Source organism: Lipotes vexillifer, unplaced genomic scaffold (genome assembly GCF_000442215.2).
Source record: "Lipotes vexillifer unplaced genomic scaffold, Lipotes_vexillifer_v1.1 scaffold655, whole genome shotgun sequence".
In the NCBI taxonomy this organism is placed as follows: Eukaryota; Metazoa; Chordata; class Mammalia; order Artiodactyla; family Lipotidae; genus Lipotes; species Lipotes vexillifer.
Genome location: NW_006788208.1, coordinates 2096708 through 2117188, shown reverse-complemented (window position 1 = coordinate 2117188; position 20481 = coordinate 2096708). Strand labels below are relative to the sequence as shown.

Here is a 20481-nt window from a genome sequence, read left to right as displayed (position 1 = left end):
CTTTCCCTAAGGACCCTGTAAGCATTGTGACGTTATATCTGAGAGCTGAATATTGACATGAAGTTTCAGGCCCCTCTGATGGTCCGCCTTAGAACTGACTTGATCTTTTCTTTTTTTTCAAGATACCCAATGGATGCTTTCTTTAGCTTTGAATTCTAGCATCTTTACTAAGATAGGCCTAAGCGTTGACTGTTCTCTGTCAATTTACTGAGTCAATTTGTACCCTTTTAATGTGTATATTTAAGTCTTCTTTTTCTGCAATTCTTTTGAGTTATATATATCTTGAGTATTTTTTTTTTCAGTTTTAAATATACCGAAAGACACATTTTTATAGAAATGGTCCTGGTTCTTTTTTATTATCCTTCACCTTTGACACTGATTTTGACAGCACCAGATATTTGTCCTGTTTCATGTAGGGAAGGGTGAAGTTATGCTGTGGGGTAGAAGTGAAGATTTTCACATGTTGGGTGTGTATTGGTGCTGCTTCAGTGGTTCACACTCTGCATGCATGCTAGAATCACCCGGAGAACTTATTAGAGCCATCTGTGCCTTCAATCACTGTAAGGTTTCGATTTAATTGGCCTGAGAATGATGCTTGAGAATCAGCGAGGTCATTGTAAGGTAGAGCCAGATTTGCAAAGCTGGAGTCTTTCCCTCATCCTAGTCTATGCTGATCAGCCGTCTCGGGGTGCCCACAGCTCTCTCTCTCCCAGCTGCCTGCAGAATAAGGGCCTGTCCTCTGTGACGCCACATGGAATTCCAGAAAACTCCTACCGTCAGCTACACAGTGATGCCCTGACTCGAAGAGAGGACTATTCTGCTTCTCTAGGAACACCGGTCATTTTATTTCATTTTATTTTTATTTTCTATAATTTAATTTTTATTGTTGAATTTTTAAACTGAATGGATGATGAACACTGGTTGTTGTAGAACGTCTTCTTTTGGCTCTGAGATCCTCAGTAGCCAGAGTCTTTTGGGGAAGTTTTCTGTTAGACACCTGGCCCTCTGATATTGTGGTTTACAGTTATAAGCTTTTCAGAGTCCTTAAATATGGAAACTGCATTTCTGTTTCTCAGTATGCTTGATGTTTGGATGATTTTAGAGACAAAAAGGTCTCTTTACTCCATAATCTTACAATAGGGGCTCTTTGTAATTTTTTCTACCTAATGACTCTGGCTCTTAATATAGTTTTAAAAATTGAGTTTTTCAACATCATCAATATTAAATTTTAATGAGACATGAAGCTACTTATAAATAAAATGTTATAAATGCTTGAAATTCAATGTATTGCATGATAATTTGGACTAGTAAGAAAAGGAAACATGCTCCTTTTAAATTAATCATGATTACTTATATAGAGAGTACACTGGCCAAATTTAAATACACAATTGGTACCTAATTATGTTCCAAATTTAGCTGCATGCAGAACGAGATGATCACATGTGCCTAATAAAATTAATTTCCTCATTTTGGTGAAACATTATCTTTTGTTTCCATAAGAACTTTCAAAATAATCTAAAACACTAGTTTGTGTATCTACATAGATACATAATATCAGGAAATAGTTACCAATTTCAATCTATAGTGACCATGTTAACATTTTTTTGATTATAGTTCAAAGCCAACATTTTCATTATCTAACCATTAGTGCTAAAATGATGCTGAATTCAATCATCGTTTGAGAAAAGGAAGCAAATAGACCAAATTAAGCTTATATAGAAAAGGGAAGTCATGAGGCAGAATGAACACTGCCAACAGAAGCAGAGACGAAATCAGGGAAAAGAACAATGAGAAAACAACTTAATTCTCTACTGTGGCTCTACATCCTAACACAAAGACGATGTGTCCCCTACGACTTCAAAAGGGCACATACTTTGGTCCATTAGTAAATATTTACAAAGGGTTTCCTACCAAGCAGGCATTGCTCCAGGCCCTAGAGACAAGAAGATAAAAAGATGTGCTTCCCGTTTTCCAGGAGCTTAAATCCTTGGGAGATCAATGTGCAAATAAACAGTAGAGCTACAGTAAGATTACTGCCTTTGTGGGAGCTTACCACCCTCCAGGGCACTTCCCTCCTACAACTGGGCTCCTTAAGTCCACATGCTTTAGAAGGAGACTTCCTTGCTCAAAGAGATACTGTCCCCTACATTAGTTGAAGCTACTGTATGTCACAGTGAAAAAAAAATAAATCCACTTTAATATAATGCAGCAGTTGGAGTTTAGGCACAACTGCTGCATTTAAAATGGTCAGGGGGCGATTTGATTTAGCAACGTGATTTTAAAGGCTTGGAGATTTCCAGTGCAAGGACAGCCTAACTCTTGAATGCTGGCCACTCTCCGTACAAGACATGGGCACACTCAGCCCCTAAAAGAGAGAGCAACAGGCTCTAACCAGCCATGCATTCCAGTCCTGCCCCAGCCTGGAGCCTGCTCCGAGCAGGTTACTAAATCTATAACGTATCTCATCTCCCACACCACACCTGTGATTTCCTGCTCATGCCTGCAAGTCACTGGCATAATCTTTGCACTTTTGAGACAGGGGGAAGGATGTAAGATTGGTTCCAAAGCCAGGGAAGTATAAGAGAGACTGGCTTATTAAAATGCTTTACCTCTGTTGGCTTCTAAATTTTTATGAACCAGAAAACTGTATCATTGGCCAAAAGAAGAATGCCCATCTAACTATCAATACAATGCTGGAAATTTACTATGAGGGCATACTAAATATATAAGAATAAAATTTAGGGATTTATTTGCAAAATGCACTCATTAAAAATACCAACTATTTATGTTTCTTTCAGCCCAATTTCAGTATTTTATTCAGTCCAAAGGCTGTAGCCTTGTGGTTTAGTTCATATATCTAGAACATATTCCTCACTCAGTGCAAGATCTTCACATGTTCTTTCTGAAACTTAAACACTTATCCCAGAGTTCATTATGCCATCCTGCATAACACTATCCAGGAGCTGCTACGACCGAAGGCCAGAGTGGGAATAGGATTTATCAGCCACTCTGTCTGATATGTGAAAGTTGATGGGCTGGGTTTGAACCAGTTTCCCTCCTGGGTAGACAGTGGTGATGCACTATTTCCTGGCTTTGAGATCCCCATTGTACAGCTGGCCCATTAAAAAGTGAAACCACACCAAAAGACAGATTAAAAATAAGTAGATTTGGCTTCCAAAAGAGCACAACTACCATCCTGTTACACACTGAAAGACTTTCCTCTTAGGACCTGGGTAAAAGTGTCTAGAACTCTCTTAAATGTACCTGGGCCTTAAAACTTTAAGAAAAAATTAAATTTTTTCAAATGACTCCAACAACTCTGCTACGGATTGAATGTTTATGTCCACTCCCATTCATATATTGAAGCTCTAACCCCCCAATGTGATGGCATTAGGAGGTGGGGCCTGTAAAAGTTGATTTGGTTTAGACCAGGTTGTGAGGCGTGGGGTTCTCATGATGGGATTAGTGTCCTTATAAGAAGAGATCAGAGAGCTTTCTCTCCCTCTCTCCCCACTCTCTCTCTCTCTCTTCCCCCCAACCCATCCCATAAGCACACAGAGAGAAGACAGCCATCTGCAAGCCAGGGAGAGGGGTAACCAGACCTAACCATGGTGCATCCTGATCTCAGACTTCCAGCCTTCAGACTGGTAAGAAGTAAATTTCTGTTGTTTATGCCACCCAGTCTACAATATTTTGTTATGGCTGCCTGAGCTGACTGAGACAAATTCTCAGAGCATAAAATAATTGTTTAGAATCCCATGTTTTTTTTGCTTCAATCGTGAAAGATGTGCAACTTGCATGGAATTGTAACAAATGCAATGATACCAACTAAATGGCAGATGCCAAGTTCTTTCTTTACTGTGCGTGACGGCACGTTTCAGGACTTAATAGGACAAGTCACGAATCAATGTACACGTTTGGCACATCATATTCGCATACAAGCATTTCCCATACCTCTGTTATATAGTTGATGCACATTCATTAAGTATCTCATTAGCTGTATCCTGTTCCAGAATTACTTTTCGGCTCTCACGCACTCCTCAATGTCTAGTATTCCAGTTACTTAAGACTTACCTTGCCTACTAGTTAAATGTGGAAGGAAACCAAGTCTTGTTGACTCAAGGGGTTCTTTGAGTTCAAAACCCTGAACCTTACTCAACAGACAAATAGTTTTAAATGCTATAATTAAGAATTGAGAGATTTTTAAGTCTATACAGACACTGCTGAATATACATAGACACAGACTGTATGTTATAGACTATAAGGGAGAATATATTAAAACTTAGTTGTGTTTCTTAAAAACTACAACCAGTCTGAACATAAAATATCAATTATACAACTATTTTCTCCATTTCATAAACATTGTAAAATAGAAACTGAAAAGGTGTTTTATCAGTAAGACAGACCTATCTCATTAAAGCCACTGTAGCCCAGCTCTTGCCTGCTAAGTCCCAGATCTTCGAGGTCCATGCACTTAAATCCTGGGGGGCACTGGTAGCCTTCTTCCAGCTCTGGTGAGCAGTGTGTATCTGGGATAGCTAAACTATTCCAGGTTACATTTCTGCAAACAACACAGAAGAGGATTAGACAATTTTAACAAGTATATTGATTAAAATGCATAATGTAATCATTCTTCATTAATAACTGCTGTATATGGACACAGACTTAAGATTCCTGATTCATGAATGGTATTCATAACATTAATGCCATGAACATTCTCAAATGATACCTGATTCATCCCCACAGAAGCTCTTTATAAGAACATTATCGCCATGACGGTTTTTGTCATTGAAGACCAAGACTCAGAAAAAGCGAAGGAAGGAATTTTTCTGTAGATTTGCAAGGAATGTTAACTTGTCTGGGGATCCCTTGTTATCTACAAATCGTTCTCCTACTATGGGCACAAATGTTACTTCACTTCTAAGCAACAGTAAATGATGACAGTCATTTTCCATATGGTACAAAAGTACTGTAAGTCTCATAAATGATACTTGGCCTTCTTCTGGGTTGTCAGATGTTCAGTTTACTAAGAAAACCAGATAAATAAAGTGAGACTGAAGGAATTAAAGATATCACATTGGAAAGAGAGAGATTATGGGCTGATTTAGTGATAGCTCCAGGAGTATTACAGGGTTTTATTTATTTATTTTTTAGGTAGTTGGTGATATAATTACTTTTCAACTTTCTGGAGGACACACTGGACATTGAGTTGATGTGGAAGGATTTAGATGTGTAATGGCTTTCTTGGTAGTGAGTACAGGTAACCACTGGAAAGGTGATTGTGGAATCTCATTCTGGAACCTTAAAATGGGCCCCAAATAGCTGCTATCTGAGACGACTGACATGGCTTGTGTAGGGGCCAAAGTTTAAGCTAGATGATTTCACAAACCTTACAAACCCATGACTTTATTATAGTCATTTCCCACTACATCAATGTTTCCAGGCATTTCCTAAATGGGGACCAACCTTAGGACTGTCTCAGTCTCCTCTGCTTATGGCCAAATTGAGGCAGATGTGTTGGGTCACATTTCTTTTTTTAATATCTTCTTATATTCAATTGGCCACTTCCTTCCCCTTATATAACATGTTTTCTCTAGAGTATGATGCCTAACTCTCCACGATCCCTTAGCTGCTTGAGGCCACCATGCCCATGTATACACACACACAATCTCCTACAAAGACATACACAATTTTACACAGTCTTACACACACACATGCACACAATCCCTGGTAATACACTGCCCAGTTCCATCTCAGTTAAAACAAACTTCTATGTTTACTCCTTCAGGATTCTGCTCTTTGTTAGCAGCAAGTGAGCTAATTTGTCAATACATCTCAGGGAATGTTTAAGTAATTGTCATATTTTAAGCTGGTCCTTTGGACCCCACATGCAAAAGGAAAGGCTCTGCTTGTGGAAATCACCACTTGGTTGTGTCAGAAAGATATGATTTTAGGCACACACGTCACTTATTTCCCCTCCTTTTACATTCTTATACGCAGGCCAAATGATGCATCTTCGCTTAAGTCTAGCCTGACTCTCTATGTTCCTGAGTTTGTACCCACACATCAGAACAAAGTGGTAAGGGGACTGGGCTTCAGAGTTTCAGAGGAAGGCTTTCTGGGTTGGTTCCAAGCTCTGCCATTGACTGGCTGTGTGACTTGAATAATTTTAAATGTTTCTAAGCTCGGTTTCCTCATCTGTGAAACAGGGAGAGAAGCTTGTGTGAGCTTTAAGTAAAATAAAACAAGTAATGCATTCATCACAGCACCTAGCGTGTTTCAAGCACTCAATAAATGCTTACTATAAATGATTATTAGTCATTACAATAATAAAATGTAACATAAATCCTGGCATGTGAAAACACAACAATAAAGGATTCTCAAAAGAATAGAAGGAATTTTGGTACGTGATCCTGAAAGCATTTTGTTCACAGAATTGTGCAGCTGAAAGAAACTTTATAGATGACCTAGTTCTTAATTAGTAAGTGAGGAAGGTAAGGTGAAGTGCTGGAAGGGGAAAGTGTACTAGCCCATCAAAATCAGTAATTTTTTTTCACTTCCAATACTTTAAAAAGACAATAGCAGCAAATATCTGACAAAAACACTCTGTCTACACAAAAAAGTTTCAAAAAATATCATCTTTCAGTTATTTGGATAACTGGACTCTGGCACCAGTCTGTTGGGTGTGAATTCCAGCTCAGCCCTTACTACATGTGTGACTTCGCCAATTTGTGCCTCAGTTTCCTCATCTCTGTGATGGTGGGAAAATACTTCCTTCAAGGAGCTGTGGGGAAAATGTTACGTCTGTAAAATACTTAAAACAGGCACTTGGTAGACAATAAGTGCTAGGTGTGACCTATTGTAATTTATAGTTTGAAGTTTGTACATTCCCTAGATTGAACCCCTAGCCCTGGCATGGACAGCCTCAGTTTCCACATTTCAAAAATGGGGACGGCAATTATACCTACCTTGTGTGTGTGTGTGTGTGGGGGGGTCTTAATGATTAAATGTGGTAATGTACCACTCTCAGAATAGCACTGGAAATAAGTTAATCACTCAATAATTGTTAACTATTTTGATCATTTTCATTAACTTATAAATATTAGGGTATTTTTTCCTCTTTGATTCCACTTGTTTTTTCTTTCATGTTAGTACTGATTCCCATTTGAAGCACAACTCTCACCAGCACAGACAGTATTTTGAAATCTTTTGGCTTCAGAGGCAGCAGATTTGAAACACGTTATTTTTGCCAACATCAAGCTCTTAGAGGATGCTTATTAGAGACATATTTATTAGATGATTAATTGCTCTGGAACTTATGTATCTAAAACCACATGATAAATATCCTTTCTAAAAATTGAGATGAATGTCATGAGTTTCAGAATATCTACTGGTTATTTATCTTAGTTTCATTTTCTCAGTTAACAAGAATCTTGTAGATTTTATTTTTATTTGTTACTGTTAATTACTTCCTCGTTTATTTTCCCTCAGATAGTCAGGATAGAACAAGAGGCTCTCTGGAATTAGGGGGGTGAAATTCTTTTTACTTTTTTTTTTTTTGAATTTTTGAATTTTATTTATTTTTTTGTACAGCAGGTTCTTATTAGTTATCTATTTTAAACATATTAGTGTATATATATCAATCCCAATCTCCCAATTCATCCCACCCACCCACCCCCGCCACTTTCAGGGGGGTGAAATTCTCGCTCCAACCAGCCATATCCTAAATAGAGGCAATGATTCTCCCAGTCATAATAAATATCCATTCATGCTTAAGTGGGAATCAATACTTTCTTACTTACAGCCCCCTAAAGACGTCCACGTTCTCACCTCCAGAACCTGTGAATATATTATCTTACCTGGCAAAAAGGAATTAAGGTACAGATGTGAACAAGGCTAAAACTCTTGAGTTGGGGAGATCATCCTGGATTACCTAAGTGGGCCCCACCTAATCGCACAAGTTCTTCAATGTGGAAAGCCTTTTCCGGTTGTGGTTAGAGGACTGTGCCTGTGTGGAAAGGAAGGCTCAGAGAGACGCAACGTGGCTGGCTTTGTAGATGCTAGTTCTGTCCATATGTCTCAGGTCATTCTTCTTTTCTATCTCCTCCTCCTGTAATTCACCTTCAGTACTGAGTTGCTCTGAGCTTGGTCCTTGGCTTTCATGATGCTCTCTCCCTATGCAATTAAGTCCACTTCCATAGTTTCAATTCTCTACCAACTTAGATGCCATTTTAGAGTCCCAGAGCTACATGCCCAACTGCCTGTTAGATCTCTCCACTTTGCTACACCACAAGCACCTCCAACTCTATGGACCCCATACTAAACTCAGACCCTTTGCCAACGTTCCCTCTCATCACAAGCAGCACCAGAGCACCACCATCCAAACTGTTGAGCGAGCCGGATATCTTGGAATCACCTTGATACCTTATTCTCCTGCCACCCTTATAACTAATCATCATGTTCCCTAAATATCCTCCAAAATATCTTTTGGGTTCATTCAACTCTCCATGTCCACCTCTACCTGCACAGGAATCCAGCCTCCTAACTGGCCATTCTGCAGCCTCTCTCAGCCCGTCTTACCCATTTGTCACAGAGCATGTAGAGAGGCTTTTCATAATCACTGTCCTACATTGTGTCAGTCAGTGACAAATCTTTAATATGATCTACAAGACCGTGAAGGACCTGGCTCCTGCACCTCCAAGTGTCCTAGCATCCAACCACGTTTGTCTTCCCCCAGCTCTCTATGAGCTCCATCTACTGCAGGACCTTTCCCCCTGCTTGGAAATCTCTCCTCCCATCTTTGCTTCGTTAGTCCCATCTTTTAGCCTTCAGGGCCCAGCCTGAATGTCACCTTCTCAGGGGAGCCACCCTAAGTCACTCAGACTGGCTTAGGTTTCCCTATTAGAAATTCTCAAAGCACCCACGCTTTTCATTTCTGGCACTTGGGACCCGTGTCACTCACGTTTGTGTGGTCAACTCTTCATTGGATTCTTCCCAACTCGACTGTTGTCCGGTGTAACTTTCAATTTCATATAGCTCCTGACACATAGTCTGTGATGGCTAAATTTAGTTGTGACCCTGGATAGACTGTGTTGTCCAGATCTTTGGTCCACATCAGTCTAGATGTTGCCATGAAAGTGTTTTTTAGATGCGATTAACATTTAAATCTGTAGACTTTAAGTAAAGCAGATGACCCTCTATAATGTGGGTGGGCCTCATCCTATTAGTGGAAGGCCTTAAGAGAGAAGTCTCCAAAGAGGAAAGAATTTTGTCTCCAGACTGCCTTTGGACTCAGGACTTCAATATCAACTCCTGCTGGAATTTCCAGCTCACTGGCCTGCTCTGAAGATTTTGGTCTTGCTGGTCCCCCACAATCACATGAGCCAACTGCTTAAATAAATCTCTTTTTCTCTCTATACGTATACACCCTACTGACTCTATTTCTCTCTGCTTAAGAGAGCTAACCCTAGAAATGAATTCCCGAAACGGACTGCTTGTTCTGCTATAGTCATGGCATGCTGGTGCAGCTTCTGTCCCGGGGAAAAGCAGGCTGGTCTGGCTGAACTTAAGACATCACAATGATACTACATATGACGTCTACGAAGGCAGCTACAGTCGACACTCTTTGCCAGGGGCTGGATCGGCAGGCTCTTCATTTCACATTCACGCAGTATGTTCCGAAGTGGCAGTGCATCAACTGAGAACTCAGCCCTCAAACAGGCAGCCTTAACCACTTACTCATACAGCCCATTTAGAACTTGTCTCCTAAGCATGTGCTTCTCGTAACCGAACAAGAATTAAAGGTTTTACTCAAATACTCTGGAGACACACATGCTGAAGATCACCTCACATATTGATGGAATTACAGTAAATATTGAAAAGCACAGAAATCAGTGTCAAGGAGATCTGGTTTTAAACCTTGCTTCTGGCACTTCCAAGCTGTTTCATCTTAGACATCTTCTTTAAGGAAACTGAGCTTCAATTTCCTTCTCTGTAATAAGGAGTGTAAAAGTAGAACACAACTTACCAGATTGTTACGAGTATTAAATGAGAAAATAACAGATATCAGTTGTTCAATGAAGGTTATTTCCACTAACAATAAATAGGAGTCTTATATATTAATAATTATATTAACTAGTTACTATAATTATTAACATATTAATTACAATATAATAATTATAAATTAGCATTGCATATGATTATAATATATAATAAATATATTATTAATAAAATCTATATTATTACATTATCCTCTTTTGGGGAAGTAAACATAAGATCAAAAGAAGTGCTATAGTGTAACTGACCAAAATAAATTACTCAATTTCTTTTAGACCCTTTTCAAACTGTAGGATTTTCTTTTTTTATCCTGAAGACTCCCACGAATGCTTTTGCTCTTTTGGTGAAAACCACACAGGTATTAATTTTTCATATGGGAGTTTAGTTGATTCTCAAATATTTTCTTTTTTCTTTTTTGGCCATGCCACACAGCTTGTGGGATCTCAGTTCCCTGACCAGGGATTGAACCTGGGCCATGGCAGTGAAAGCCCAGAATCCTAACCAGTAGGCCACCAAGGAACTCCCTCAAATATTTTCTTATATTTAATTTTAAACCATTATCATCATATGAAAGGTTAATCTAACTGGTGGCTCAAGTGGTCTGCATCTTTGAGATGGATGTGCACAACAAATTTAAAAGAGGTATATGGAGTAATACAAATATACTGCATATCACTATTTTACAGATTCAGATGAGACTGAACCCCCTGGAATATAACATCAACATAGAGATAGAAACCAGGTGTAATATGGTTTTAATTTCTCTACGACATATATTATGAAGAGTTTATGGTTACAGATGTGGGTCTGTATGTGAAATAGGTTTATGAATGTGGGATTATAATATCACAGAGGTTGGTTAAATGGCGGCACAAGCATGGGCTGGGAGTTCAAATCCCAGCTCTCTCGTTTACCATGTGGACACATTATTTAACCTCTTTGAGGCTGTGTCTTCATCTGCAAAATTGGGGAAATACTAAAAAGTAGTTACAAGCAAAATATCTGAGACATAATAGGTGCTCCACAATCATTGCTATTAATTTAGAAATCTACATATATCATCAGAGTACTTTCATTTCTTAAATATTAAAGAAAATGTTTCCAATATCCAAACTTGTTCTTATATCTCCCACTTGGCAGATATCTCAGCCTGAACCCTGTAAGTTAAATAGAGTAGTCTTTTTTCATCTTTTCAAAAGAAGTTTAAATATTAATCAAGAAGACTTCACAGACCTTTGCACGAATTTGAGGCACTTATGATTCTACATATTCTACAAAATCCTCTCTTGATAAGTCCATGGAAATTAAAAATTAATATTCTAAGTCCCATGTTTCTATTTTTAATTCTGACCTCTCCATTTTAAAAAAACCTCATTATGTTGTGAACAGAATTTATAAGACAATCATTCATTTATTTTATAAGTACCCTAAAGGGAAAACAAAAAATTTTTATTTGGACCAGCAATAGAAAACTGCCCCAAATCCAGCTTTATATTTTCTCTGGTCTAAGTCTTAGTGATATTTTATAAAATAAAATTTAAAAACTGCCGTTGGGTGGGGTAACCATAAAATGTATTGTCCATACTGAGGCTCTCCTGAGATCACAAAGGAAGTTATTAGCAATTACTCTGCAGCAAAAGGGATACACCAGGATTGTCCTGGGTGCCTGTGATGTGTGGTACCCTACCTCTGGGTCTTAAAGCTGATGGTCCAGTCATTACAAATATTCACCCAGACTCGTGGTTGAATCCTCTCTCCACATAGTAAACTTTTATGAACTTAACATTTACATTTCCTTACCTTAAAGCTTTTCTAATTATCCCAGTCTTGGGGATGAGATGTCATTATTTGATACTAAGCTATGAATAAATTTCTCTCCTTTCTCAGGAATGATAATCAGGTGTCAGGTAAATCTTCACCTTTTCTATTTCACCTACCAGCTCCTTTTTACATGTTCCTCTTTTAGCTTCAGGAAGATTTCTGCCAGCACGTTTGGCATTTTGCAACACCTGTTTCTGCCACAGGCCACTGCCCTCCTCAGCTCTCTTTAGGATATGAACTGTCTTGCTTAGTCAAATCCCATTACTTCTTCCATAATTGCCTTAGGTCACAATTCATTACCAGAGAAAAAGCTAAAGCTTTACTAGTAATGCTACAGAGGACACAGCTGAGATGCCCTTCTATCTGCTTTATAAGAAATCAGCTCCATTCAAAAGCAAAATTCCATGTATTGAATTCCTTCCTTATTTATCCTGTTTGCTTCACAGATTAAACATAATCAGTTCTGGAGGTCAACTGTGGAACCTAGGACATACAGGTTTCTGAACAGGCGCATCTCTGCCTGAAAGCTCTCCCGTTATTAGGCTACAGTGCATGCAAATTAAGCAGAGGTTGGAACAATTGTTAAAGGATGATGATGAAGAGAAATGAGGTCATGACAGCAACTGGCAACACTTATCTCTGGAAACACAAGCATCATACCAAAGCTTAATATCTGACTCAGACATGTTTATGAGAAATTCCTAGTTAAGAAGCAACAAAAGGAAAGAAAAAAGTTGGGAAATTCTTTTAAATGGGGATTTTTATATGTTTCATTCTGACTTTGGACACTGTTTGAGTCTCTAAAAAGAAAGCAAATTAATGTCTGGGCTGGAACTAACGGTAAAACTGTATTGACAGTTTTTCTGCTAATGGGCGAGACTTTAAAACTCAGTTAACACTGAATGGAAAATATAAAAGAAAAATAGTGGAAATGATTGGTCCTTGAAATAAGTCATCAAACTTATGAAAATTGTTTTCATCAGTAACACTACTCATAAAACCATGTGGCCAATTATGTATTTTCTTCTCAAATAGTAAATTAAGAATCACATAAAGAGAAGGCAAAATCCATGTGTGTGTACATAGCCACTGGGCAGATTTTACAAATATAAGAAAGAGAAAACGCAGACATCTCCCTATAACTGCTATGTCTCGAGTAACTGAAAAGTCTGCCAACACGTATGAAATTCTTCCCAGTGCACTCCTTTTTTTTAGGATAACATAATGAGCTGGAGCTAATAGAATATGAGAGGTCTTTTAACATTTTTTTCAGACACTCATTTTTGAGAACAGAGTACAGCATGGAGCTGGCTAAGAGGACTTACTGAATGATTCAAAGGCCATGACAGATGACACTCATACCTGTCTGCCCTATTTGTATTATATTTTCTGTGTCAAAGTTAAGTTTGCAGCATGATGCCTGATCTCCTAGCTGTGTTAACAAGTTTGAGAATTCTTGCCTTTCAACTTGGTTTTTAATAAAATGGGATCTTTAAACCAGCTTCCTAAACTCACTGCGGTTAGAACACAGCTGCTTCCTTACCCAGAAGCTTTCTCTTTTCTTCACTTCTACGTCTATTGTCTCTGCCCACATGATATTTTTCCACCCTCATATTCATTCATGGAACAATCTAGACATATTCTACAGCCCACATACATTTCAAAAAAAAGAAAAAAACTCCCTACAGGTTTCCTTCCACGCATTTCTTCCCTCACCCACACAAGTCAACTCCCTTACTCACCACTTCCTTCAACTTTCCTATCCTGTGTTTGTACTAATTCACTGCTATCCTCTGCTTTTAACGTTGCTTTTCTATTTTTTAACAATTTCTCCTTTGTCACTTTTAGCAACTTGATTTTCTTCCTCTGTTCTTTTTTTATTTCCTCTTCTTTATCAATTTGTCTTAAAGTTGTTATTATCTGTCTAAATATAACACATTATTAACCATGCCATCAATAAATAGTTACTAAGTACTTACTCTGTGCTAGGATACCAGGTACTGACCACAGGGAAATGAATCTTATCGACCCTTTCCCAAATGTATCCTTAAGGACCTCACAGTGTAATGAGGAAAATAGGGGAAAAAATAGCTGTGAGTGCCAGAGTGCTAATTCTAGCAAGATGGACTACATTAAATTTAGCTCCTTCCACTAAAAACAGATCTGTTGGATAAACACTAACATTTAAAAATGCGTATCTGGGCTTAGAAGAAAGAAAAATACATTCCAAAATGGCAACATGTAAGAGGAAACTAAAAACTAGAGGAAGGGAAATACATGAGTTGACTAAATGGTGGTCTCAATGGGGACTAAGTACCCAGTAGCCATGAGCTTGGGTTTCAATGCCTACAAGAAGCAGAAGACAGGGTCCTAAGCCCATGTGAGTGTGGGAGCGGGAAATGGGACTCCCATGCATACAGACATATTATAATTTAAACGAGCTCCAGAGCGTGATATTGGTGAAGGGATCGTCAAACAGGTTAATCAGGCACAATAGAGATTATAGTTACAGACCCAAATATAGACAGGGAATTAGTAAATGAGAAATGTAGCATTAAATTCTGTGAGTAACGACACACAATAAATAGTGCGGGGAAAACTGCCTTACCATATGATGAAAATCAGTTGTAGTAAGGTATACGTGACATACAATATATTGCACATATTAAAAAGGACAGCTTGATAAATTCTGACATATGCACAGAACCACACTCAAGAAAATGAACATACTGACTAATCCCAAAGATTTCCTAGTGCCCCTTGGTCATCTCTTTCTCCTACCCTAACCCTTATTCCCAGGCAACCAATGATTTCCTTTATATCACCATAGACAAGCTTGCATTTTCTAGAATTTTATATACATGGAATCACAGAATATGTACTCTTTTTCATCTAGCTTCATTTACTCAATGTAATTATCTTGAGACTCAAGATGTTATGTATATCAATATCTCATACTTTTTTTATTGCTAAATAGTAGTCATTACATGGATATACCAAAATTTGTTAATCCATTTACCTGTTGATGGAAATTTGGGGTGTTACCAAAGTGGGCTATTACAAATAAAGCCTTTGTATGTATAAGCATACATAAGTCTATGTATAAGTCTTTGTATGGACATAAGTTTTCATTTCTCTTGGTTAAGCCCCAGGAATAAATGAATGGGATATATGGTAGATGTCTGTTTAATTTTTAAGAAACTGCCCGACTGCTTTTCAAAGTAGTTATACCATTTTCCATTCCCATCTTATTTAAATAAGATATGAAAATATCCTGACGGTATTATGTTCCCACGCTGAGGAAACTTTCTAAATGTACACTTTGAATTCGCTGAATCTACTTTCCCACAGGGTTACATTTTTCAGTCTGGCTTGTCCTGAGTATTTGTCTTAAACATTTGCACAAAACAATTTTGAAGCAGAGAATACAGAACATAGAGGGCACATAAATATTTTTTAAAAAATTGAGACACAGAGGTTTTTCTCATGAGAACTGCAGAAAAGTCCTTATGAATCACCTAGATAAAAGTGGGAAGCAGCAGCACAGCACAGGGAGATCAACTCGGTGCTTTGTGATGACCTAGAGGGGTGGGATAGGGAGGATGGAAGGGAGGCTCAAGAGGGAGGGGATACGGGGACACGTGTGTGCATATGGCTGATTCACTTTGGTGTACAACAGAAACTAACACAGTATTGTGAAGCAATTATACTCCAATAAAAAATGCAATTAAAAAATGCAATTAGTAGATAAACTTACCCTGGTTTTGTGTCATTTACTACACAGTGATAGGTAAATGTCCCAAACATCTGAACTCCTAAAATTCCATAAAGAAGTAGAAAGAAAAGGAGGAAAATGGAAACGCTCCATATTTGTTCTCCTGATCGCCTAGGGGGAAAAAATAGGTAAAGTAGGTAAAACTTACCCCCCAAAATCATAAACCTATCCCCTTAACTTACGTAAAAGCAGTGCTTACTTCAAAATATTTGTAATTCTGGTCCTTGGTAGTTCAAATCGGAAATAAATCCGGAATGCCCGGATCATAATTAGTGGCCGTGGGATCCGTAACATGCCCCAAGGGGACATCTGATCAACTATATCAGCGATTTCAAATACCTGCAAATTCAGAGGTGAACAAACAATTCAGACTTTCGCTTAGCAATGCTTGTAGTCAGATCTATACAGACAGCATCAGAGGTTCATCCTGTGCCCTGCATTATCTTCCACCAAAATCAACTTTCTTTGGAGTACATTTTGAAGCTATAGCTTTATTAAGAGAAACAAATACATAAACTAATGAAAGTGTCGTTAATCTTGTTCGTTTCCTGTATAATCCATCAAGGCACAGCTTTTATTACAAAAATAAGTGCCAATGTAGAATACAGAATAAGCATTCTAAGCCTTCCTCACTAATAATGGTCTTTGGTGGAACTTTTTGAGTATCTAGAACACAAAGTAATGGCGAAAGGGTTAAAAATACTATGAAAAAGATGAAAAAGAATTCCATTTACCAGTAGAGGCAAGATGATAATTAGGAAATGTTTGTCAATCATACAATAGTTATTAAATGGAAAAGAACACATTTAAAATGCAGGATGAAATTAATTATTGGAGAGGTGAGCTTTATAAAAATAAGGACAGCTTATCAATAAGCACCATGATGAGTTTGCAGGATGCACTATGAATTTATTTTATTCTGATTTTTTTTTATTGAAGAATACAGTAACTTCAGTTGAATTAAATGCAAAATCACGCCTGAATGAACGCATGGGAATGAATTCTACTGGTTTTCAATAAAATCCGTCCTTCAGGCCTTTTTAATCTATGTTCCCCATTTCTCATAGTAAGGCGTTTTCTATTAGCAATACAGCATTTTATGTTAACCAATATTTATCCCAATGTATTTATATTATTTTAACTATTTTTAGTGAGAATTCAGTCACATAAAGGACTGGAATTTTAATTTTTAAATTCAAATTTTTATTCTACAAATACAGAAACCTCACTCTATGTTCTTTCCTTTATTTCAATGAATATATTTCTAACATCTGCTTAATAAGAAATAATCTCATATGGTACTAATTTTTATTTCTGATTGAGAAATAATTCAAAAATGTGACTGACAATGATTAAAATGTTAGGCTTTTTAAAACCAATAAACATTAAAAAAATAATGTTTTGGGAAATTACACAATCACATGGTCTTTGGTGGAACTTTTTGAGTATCTAGAACACAAAGTAATGGCGAAAGGGTTAAAAATACTATGAAAAAGATGAAAAAGAATTCCATTTACCAGTAGAGGCAAGATGATAATTAGGAAATGTTTGTCAATCATACAATAGTTATTAAATGGAAAAGAACACATTTAATATGCAGAATGAAATATATATATACTCTTTAATATATCTATTTAGATTTTCAATGTCAAATAATGCCCATTTTGGAAAATACCCCCTTGTAATTTAAAAGTGTTTAATTACCTGTAACACCAATGAAACCCAAAGGCAAAAGACCATAAATCCATCAAAAACACACCAGCGATCTTTCACATAGGAACTATCCCCCTAAAAATAAATTTCACATGGGTTATCAGACAAAATGAATAATTTCAAAAAACATCTGTGGAGGGAATAATCAAGTGTTAATTCAGTATAAGCTATCTACAATTTTTGTATCATAATTGAGCAGACTTTCCAAAGGAACACGTTTAGCATTTTAAATGGTATTATATATGAGGAAAATAATTTATAAAACACAAGTAACTGCAGAACTTTGCATGTAAAATTTTAAATTCATGCAAAGGTAAAACATCACTATTTTTTCTCTTAGCCACACAGAGTCTACCACATAAGGAACCAGAGGCCATCCTACTTAATAGGCTGCTTAGGTCCTAAAACTGACTCTTCCTATAAGAACCAAGGTTAGTCCTTCACTGGCCATTGAGCACACAGTGGTCAGTGAAGGACTTTAAATCTCTGGGAACAGCCATCATTAGTGGAAAATTAACCAGGAATTCATGTTGAACTGAATTAGAAGTGAAGATGAAGAAACTTGCCTTCATTTTCAAAATAAACATAGAGCGACTTAACTTTAATTGGGATTTTAAATGTAAAAGAAAGATAAGGAAGACATACTACTTTCATTTTTTACTTGGGAGTCTACTCTGACATTAGAATGCATTATTTTATAAAATTTTTTTAAATGTTAACTTTTTAAAAATGTAAATATACAGTATATTATGTTGATAAGTGTTACACAGAAAAATTAAAGTATATATTTTCAAATTGACTTTTATTAAACAAATGTGTTCTTTACTTGTATGTTGAGCAAAAAGTGAGAGAAAAATATTACTTGGTCTTTATTTGAAGAACTAGGCATAATTGTGATTGCTTAAAAAATGTAAAAAATTCCAAAAATGAAAACTGAAATTTTATGGGGCTCAGCAGAGAACGATTTTAAAATAGTAACAATTAAAAGTAAATATTAGGCAAGAAAGAGAATAATTAGAGATCACTGGGTACACAGGCACCCAAATAGAATGAGCTTATACAATATTTTTTCCCGAACACTATTACTATTTTATTCCTATTTTGCATTAAAAAATGTTGCATGTAGTATTACTACAATTAACCTCTATTGTTGCTCATAATTTGCTTTAGTAACAAATTATCTTCAATTAGATACAGGGTTAAGAGCTTCTCATTATATTGAGGTTTATTTAAAATATAAAAAGTGAGGATAAATAGTTGTATTTCCCTGGGAGGGGAACAGAATGGCAAGAACCAAAGGCGGAAGAGAGACATAATTTTCACAGAATATCCATACATGTGTCTTTTGACTAATGCTCATGTGTTACATATTTTAAAATAGATTTTCAATATTAAATTTTTTAAAAGTTGAAAATTTTAGCTTTAACAAAAATCACTTTGTCAGTTGGTGCAAATAAAGTCAAATTTGAAAAACTTGGGCCTCACAAATTCACAACGTAAAGTTATCAGTAACAGAGTTGGCTGAATTTTTGGTTTTTATTTACTACATAAATTTGTCTGCTAAAGAAACTGATGTTGCAAAGCTGCCCTGGAGTATAGTTTGAACTACATAAAAGGATTATTTTAAATCATTTAGGGTCCCAAATAAAACAAAAGCATAAAAACACAGTCGAATTTAAAATGACCTCACATTATGAAAACTGGTTTAGCAAAAACTACTACTGTATAACGTAGAAAACTATTTCTGAATTACGAAGTCATTTGAGTTGCATTATCTGGAATGTTTTCTGCTTTAGACATTCCAGAAATTCACAGTGGCATCTGGCTGTCCCCAGTAAGAACCACCACATACTAGATGGCACGTAATTGTCAACTAAAACTGGCTTCTTTTTACTTGTCTGGTATAATACGTGAAAAAATCCTCTGAGCAGAAGTTTTATACATTATGTTTCGGTTCTTGTTTCCAGGTGTCGTCCATTATTTATAAAAACCTTTAACAAGCTGTGTAATAGTGACCTGGGATACAAAGGCCAATAACACCCAGATTTTTCCCATCTTTTCTTTTAACCTTTTGCCCTTTAGCATCCATTGTTCTTCATGCTGTTCCGTCTTCCTGAAAAATTCCCCGCAGTCTGTGCCAACTTTTACCTCCATACTTTGGTCTGACCACAGCCTACTCTGATCAGCACTTTTGCTCACACATCATGCTACCACCAGCAACTCAGCTCATGTAAATAAATAAGGTTCATACTGTGTAACCTACAGAAGAGTCCTTTGTAATCTCCATCCAGTCGTTTAATGAGTTTATATTTTAGTCCCTGCAGTTTGGGCTTCCTACTTAAATCTTCTCTAAACGTATTCTCTGGTGTTGCATTTAAGAAAAGGTCTATTCCCCACTGTAAATGTTTGAGTTTGTTCTGAAGATGAGTAGCATCTTGAAACTTACTAGACTATTTCGGATGGCACTCCCACCACCTAGCACCATGTATGACATACAGCAGATATTAAAAGATTGATGAGATAAGCACAGGAACCATGTCTTAGAGCCTCTGTAGATTACAATGCAGACAGTAAGAAGTCAATGCATATGCTTCATGAATGCATCCATGCATCTATCCATTCACTGAAGCTACTAAAATTGTTCCTTTAAAGAAATGATCCTTTGGGGCAAAAAGAGAAAGATGGAGTACCTTTCAATGCAATACCTTAGAGTTAAGACTCTTTTCCTTCATAACCATGAAAGATCACAGTTGAAATGATGAGATAATGTTTGGATATTTCTTGGATTAGTGTAGTTTGAATCAGCAAAGACTATGTGCTGTGCAAATAGGAATCAGATCAAGGTTTATATAATTTTTGCATTTTAATGAAACTGTAGATATGATTGAATTGTAAATATGAATTGAAATTGATATCATATCAATCACTATTGATAATCACCAAGGCTCCATAAGTGTAAAATACCCTTTAATAAACAGAACAGGGACTTTGAAACCTGGCACTTTGAAATATAATTGAAGCCAAGTGGGACCCTGCCCTGTCCCCCACCTCTTGTTTGTAGAAAAGCTCTAGCCTCCTAGGCCTTCCCAGAGTTCCAAAGAGCAAGTTTAACCACA

The 20481-nt window shown here is 36.9% G+C and overlaps 1 protein-coding gene across 1 annotated transcript in view; it reads right to left on the bottom strand.

Moving 5' to 3' along the window:
* The window catches only part of NALCN (sodium leak channel, non-selective), a 282677-nt gene that overhangs the window by 253093 nt on the left and 9103 nt on the right, over nucleotides 1-20481 (bottom strand). The window contains exons 3-6 of the mRNA XM_007461528.1: nucleotides 17357-17440; nucleotides 15852-15991; nucleotides 15635-15763; nucleotides 4407-4561 (exon numbers count right to left, since the gene is read on the bottom strand). Coding sequence (XP_007461590.1) covers nucleotides 4407-4561; nucleotides 15635-15763; nucleotides 15852-15991; nucleotides 17357-17440 — 508 coding nt within the window. The remainder of the gene's footprint in view (nucleotides 1-4406; nucleotides 4562-15634; nucleotides 15764-15851; nucleotides 15992-17356; nucleotides 17441-20481) is intronic.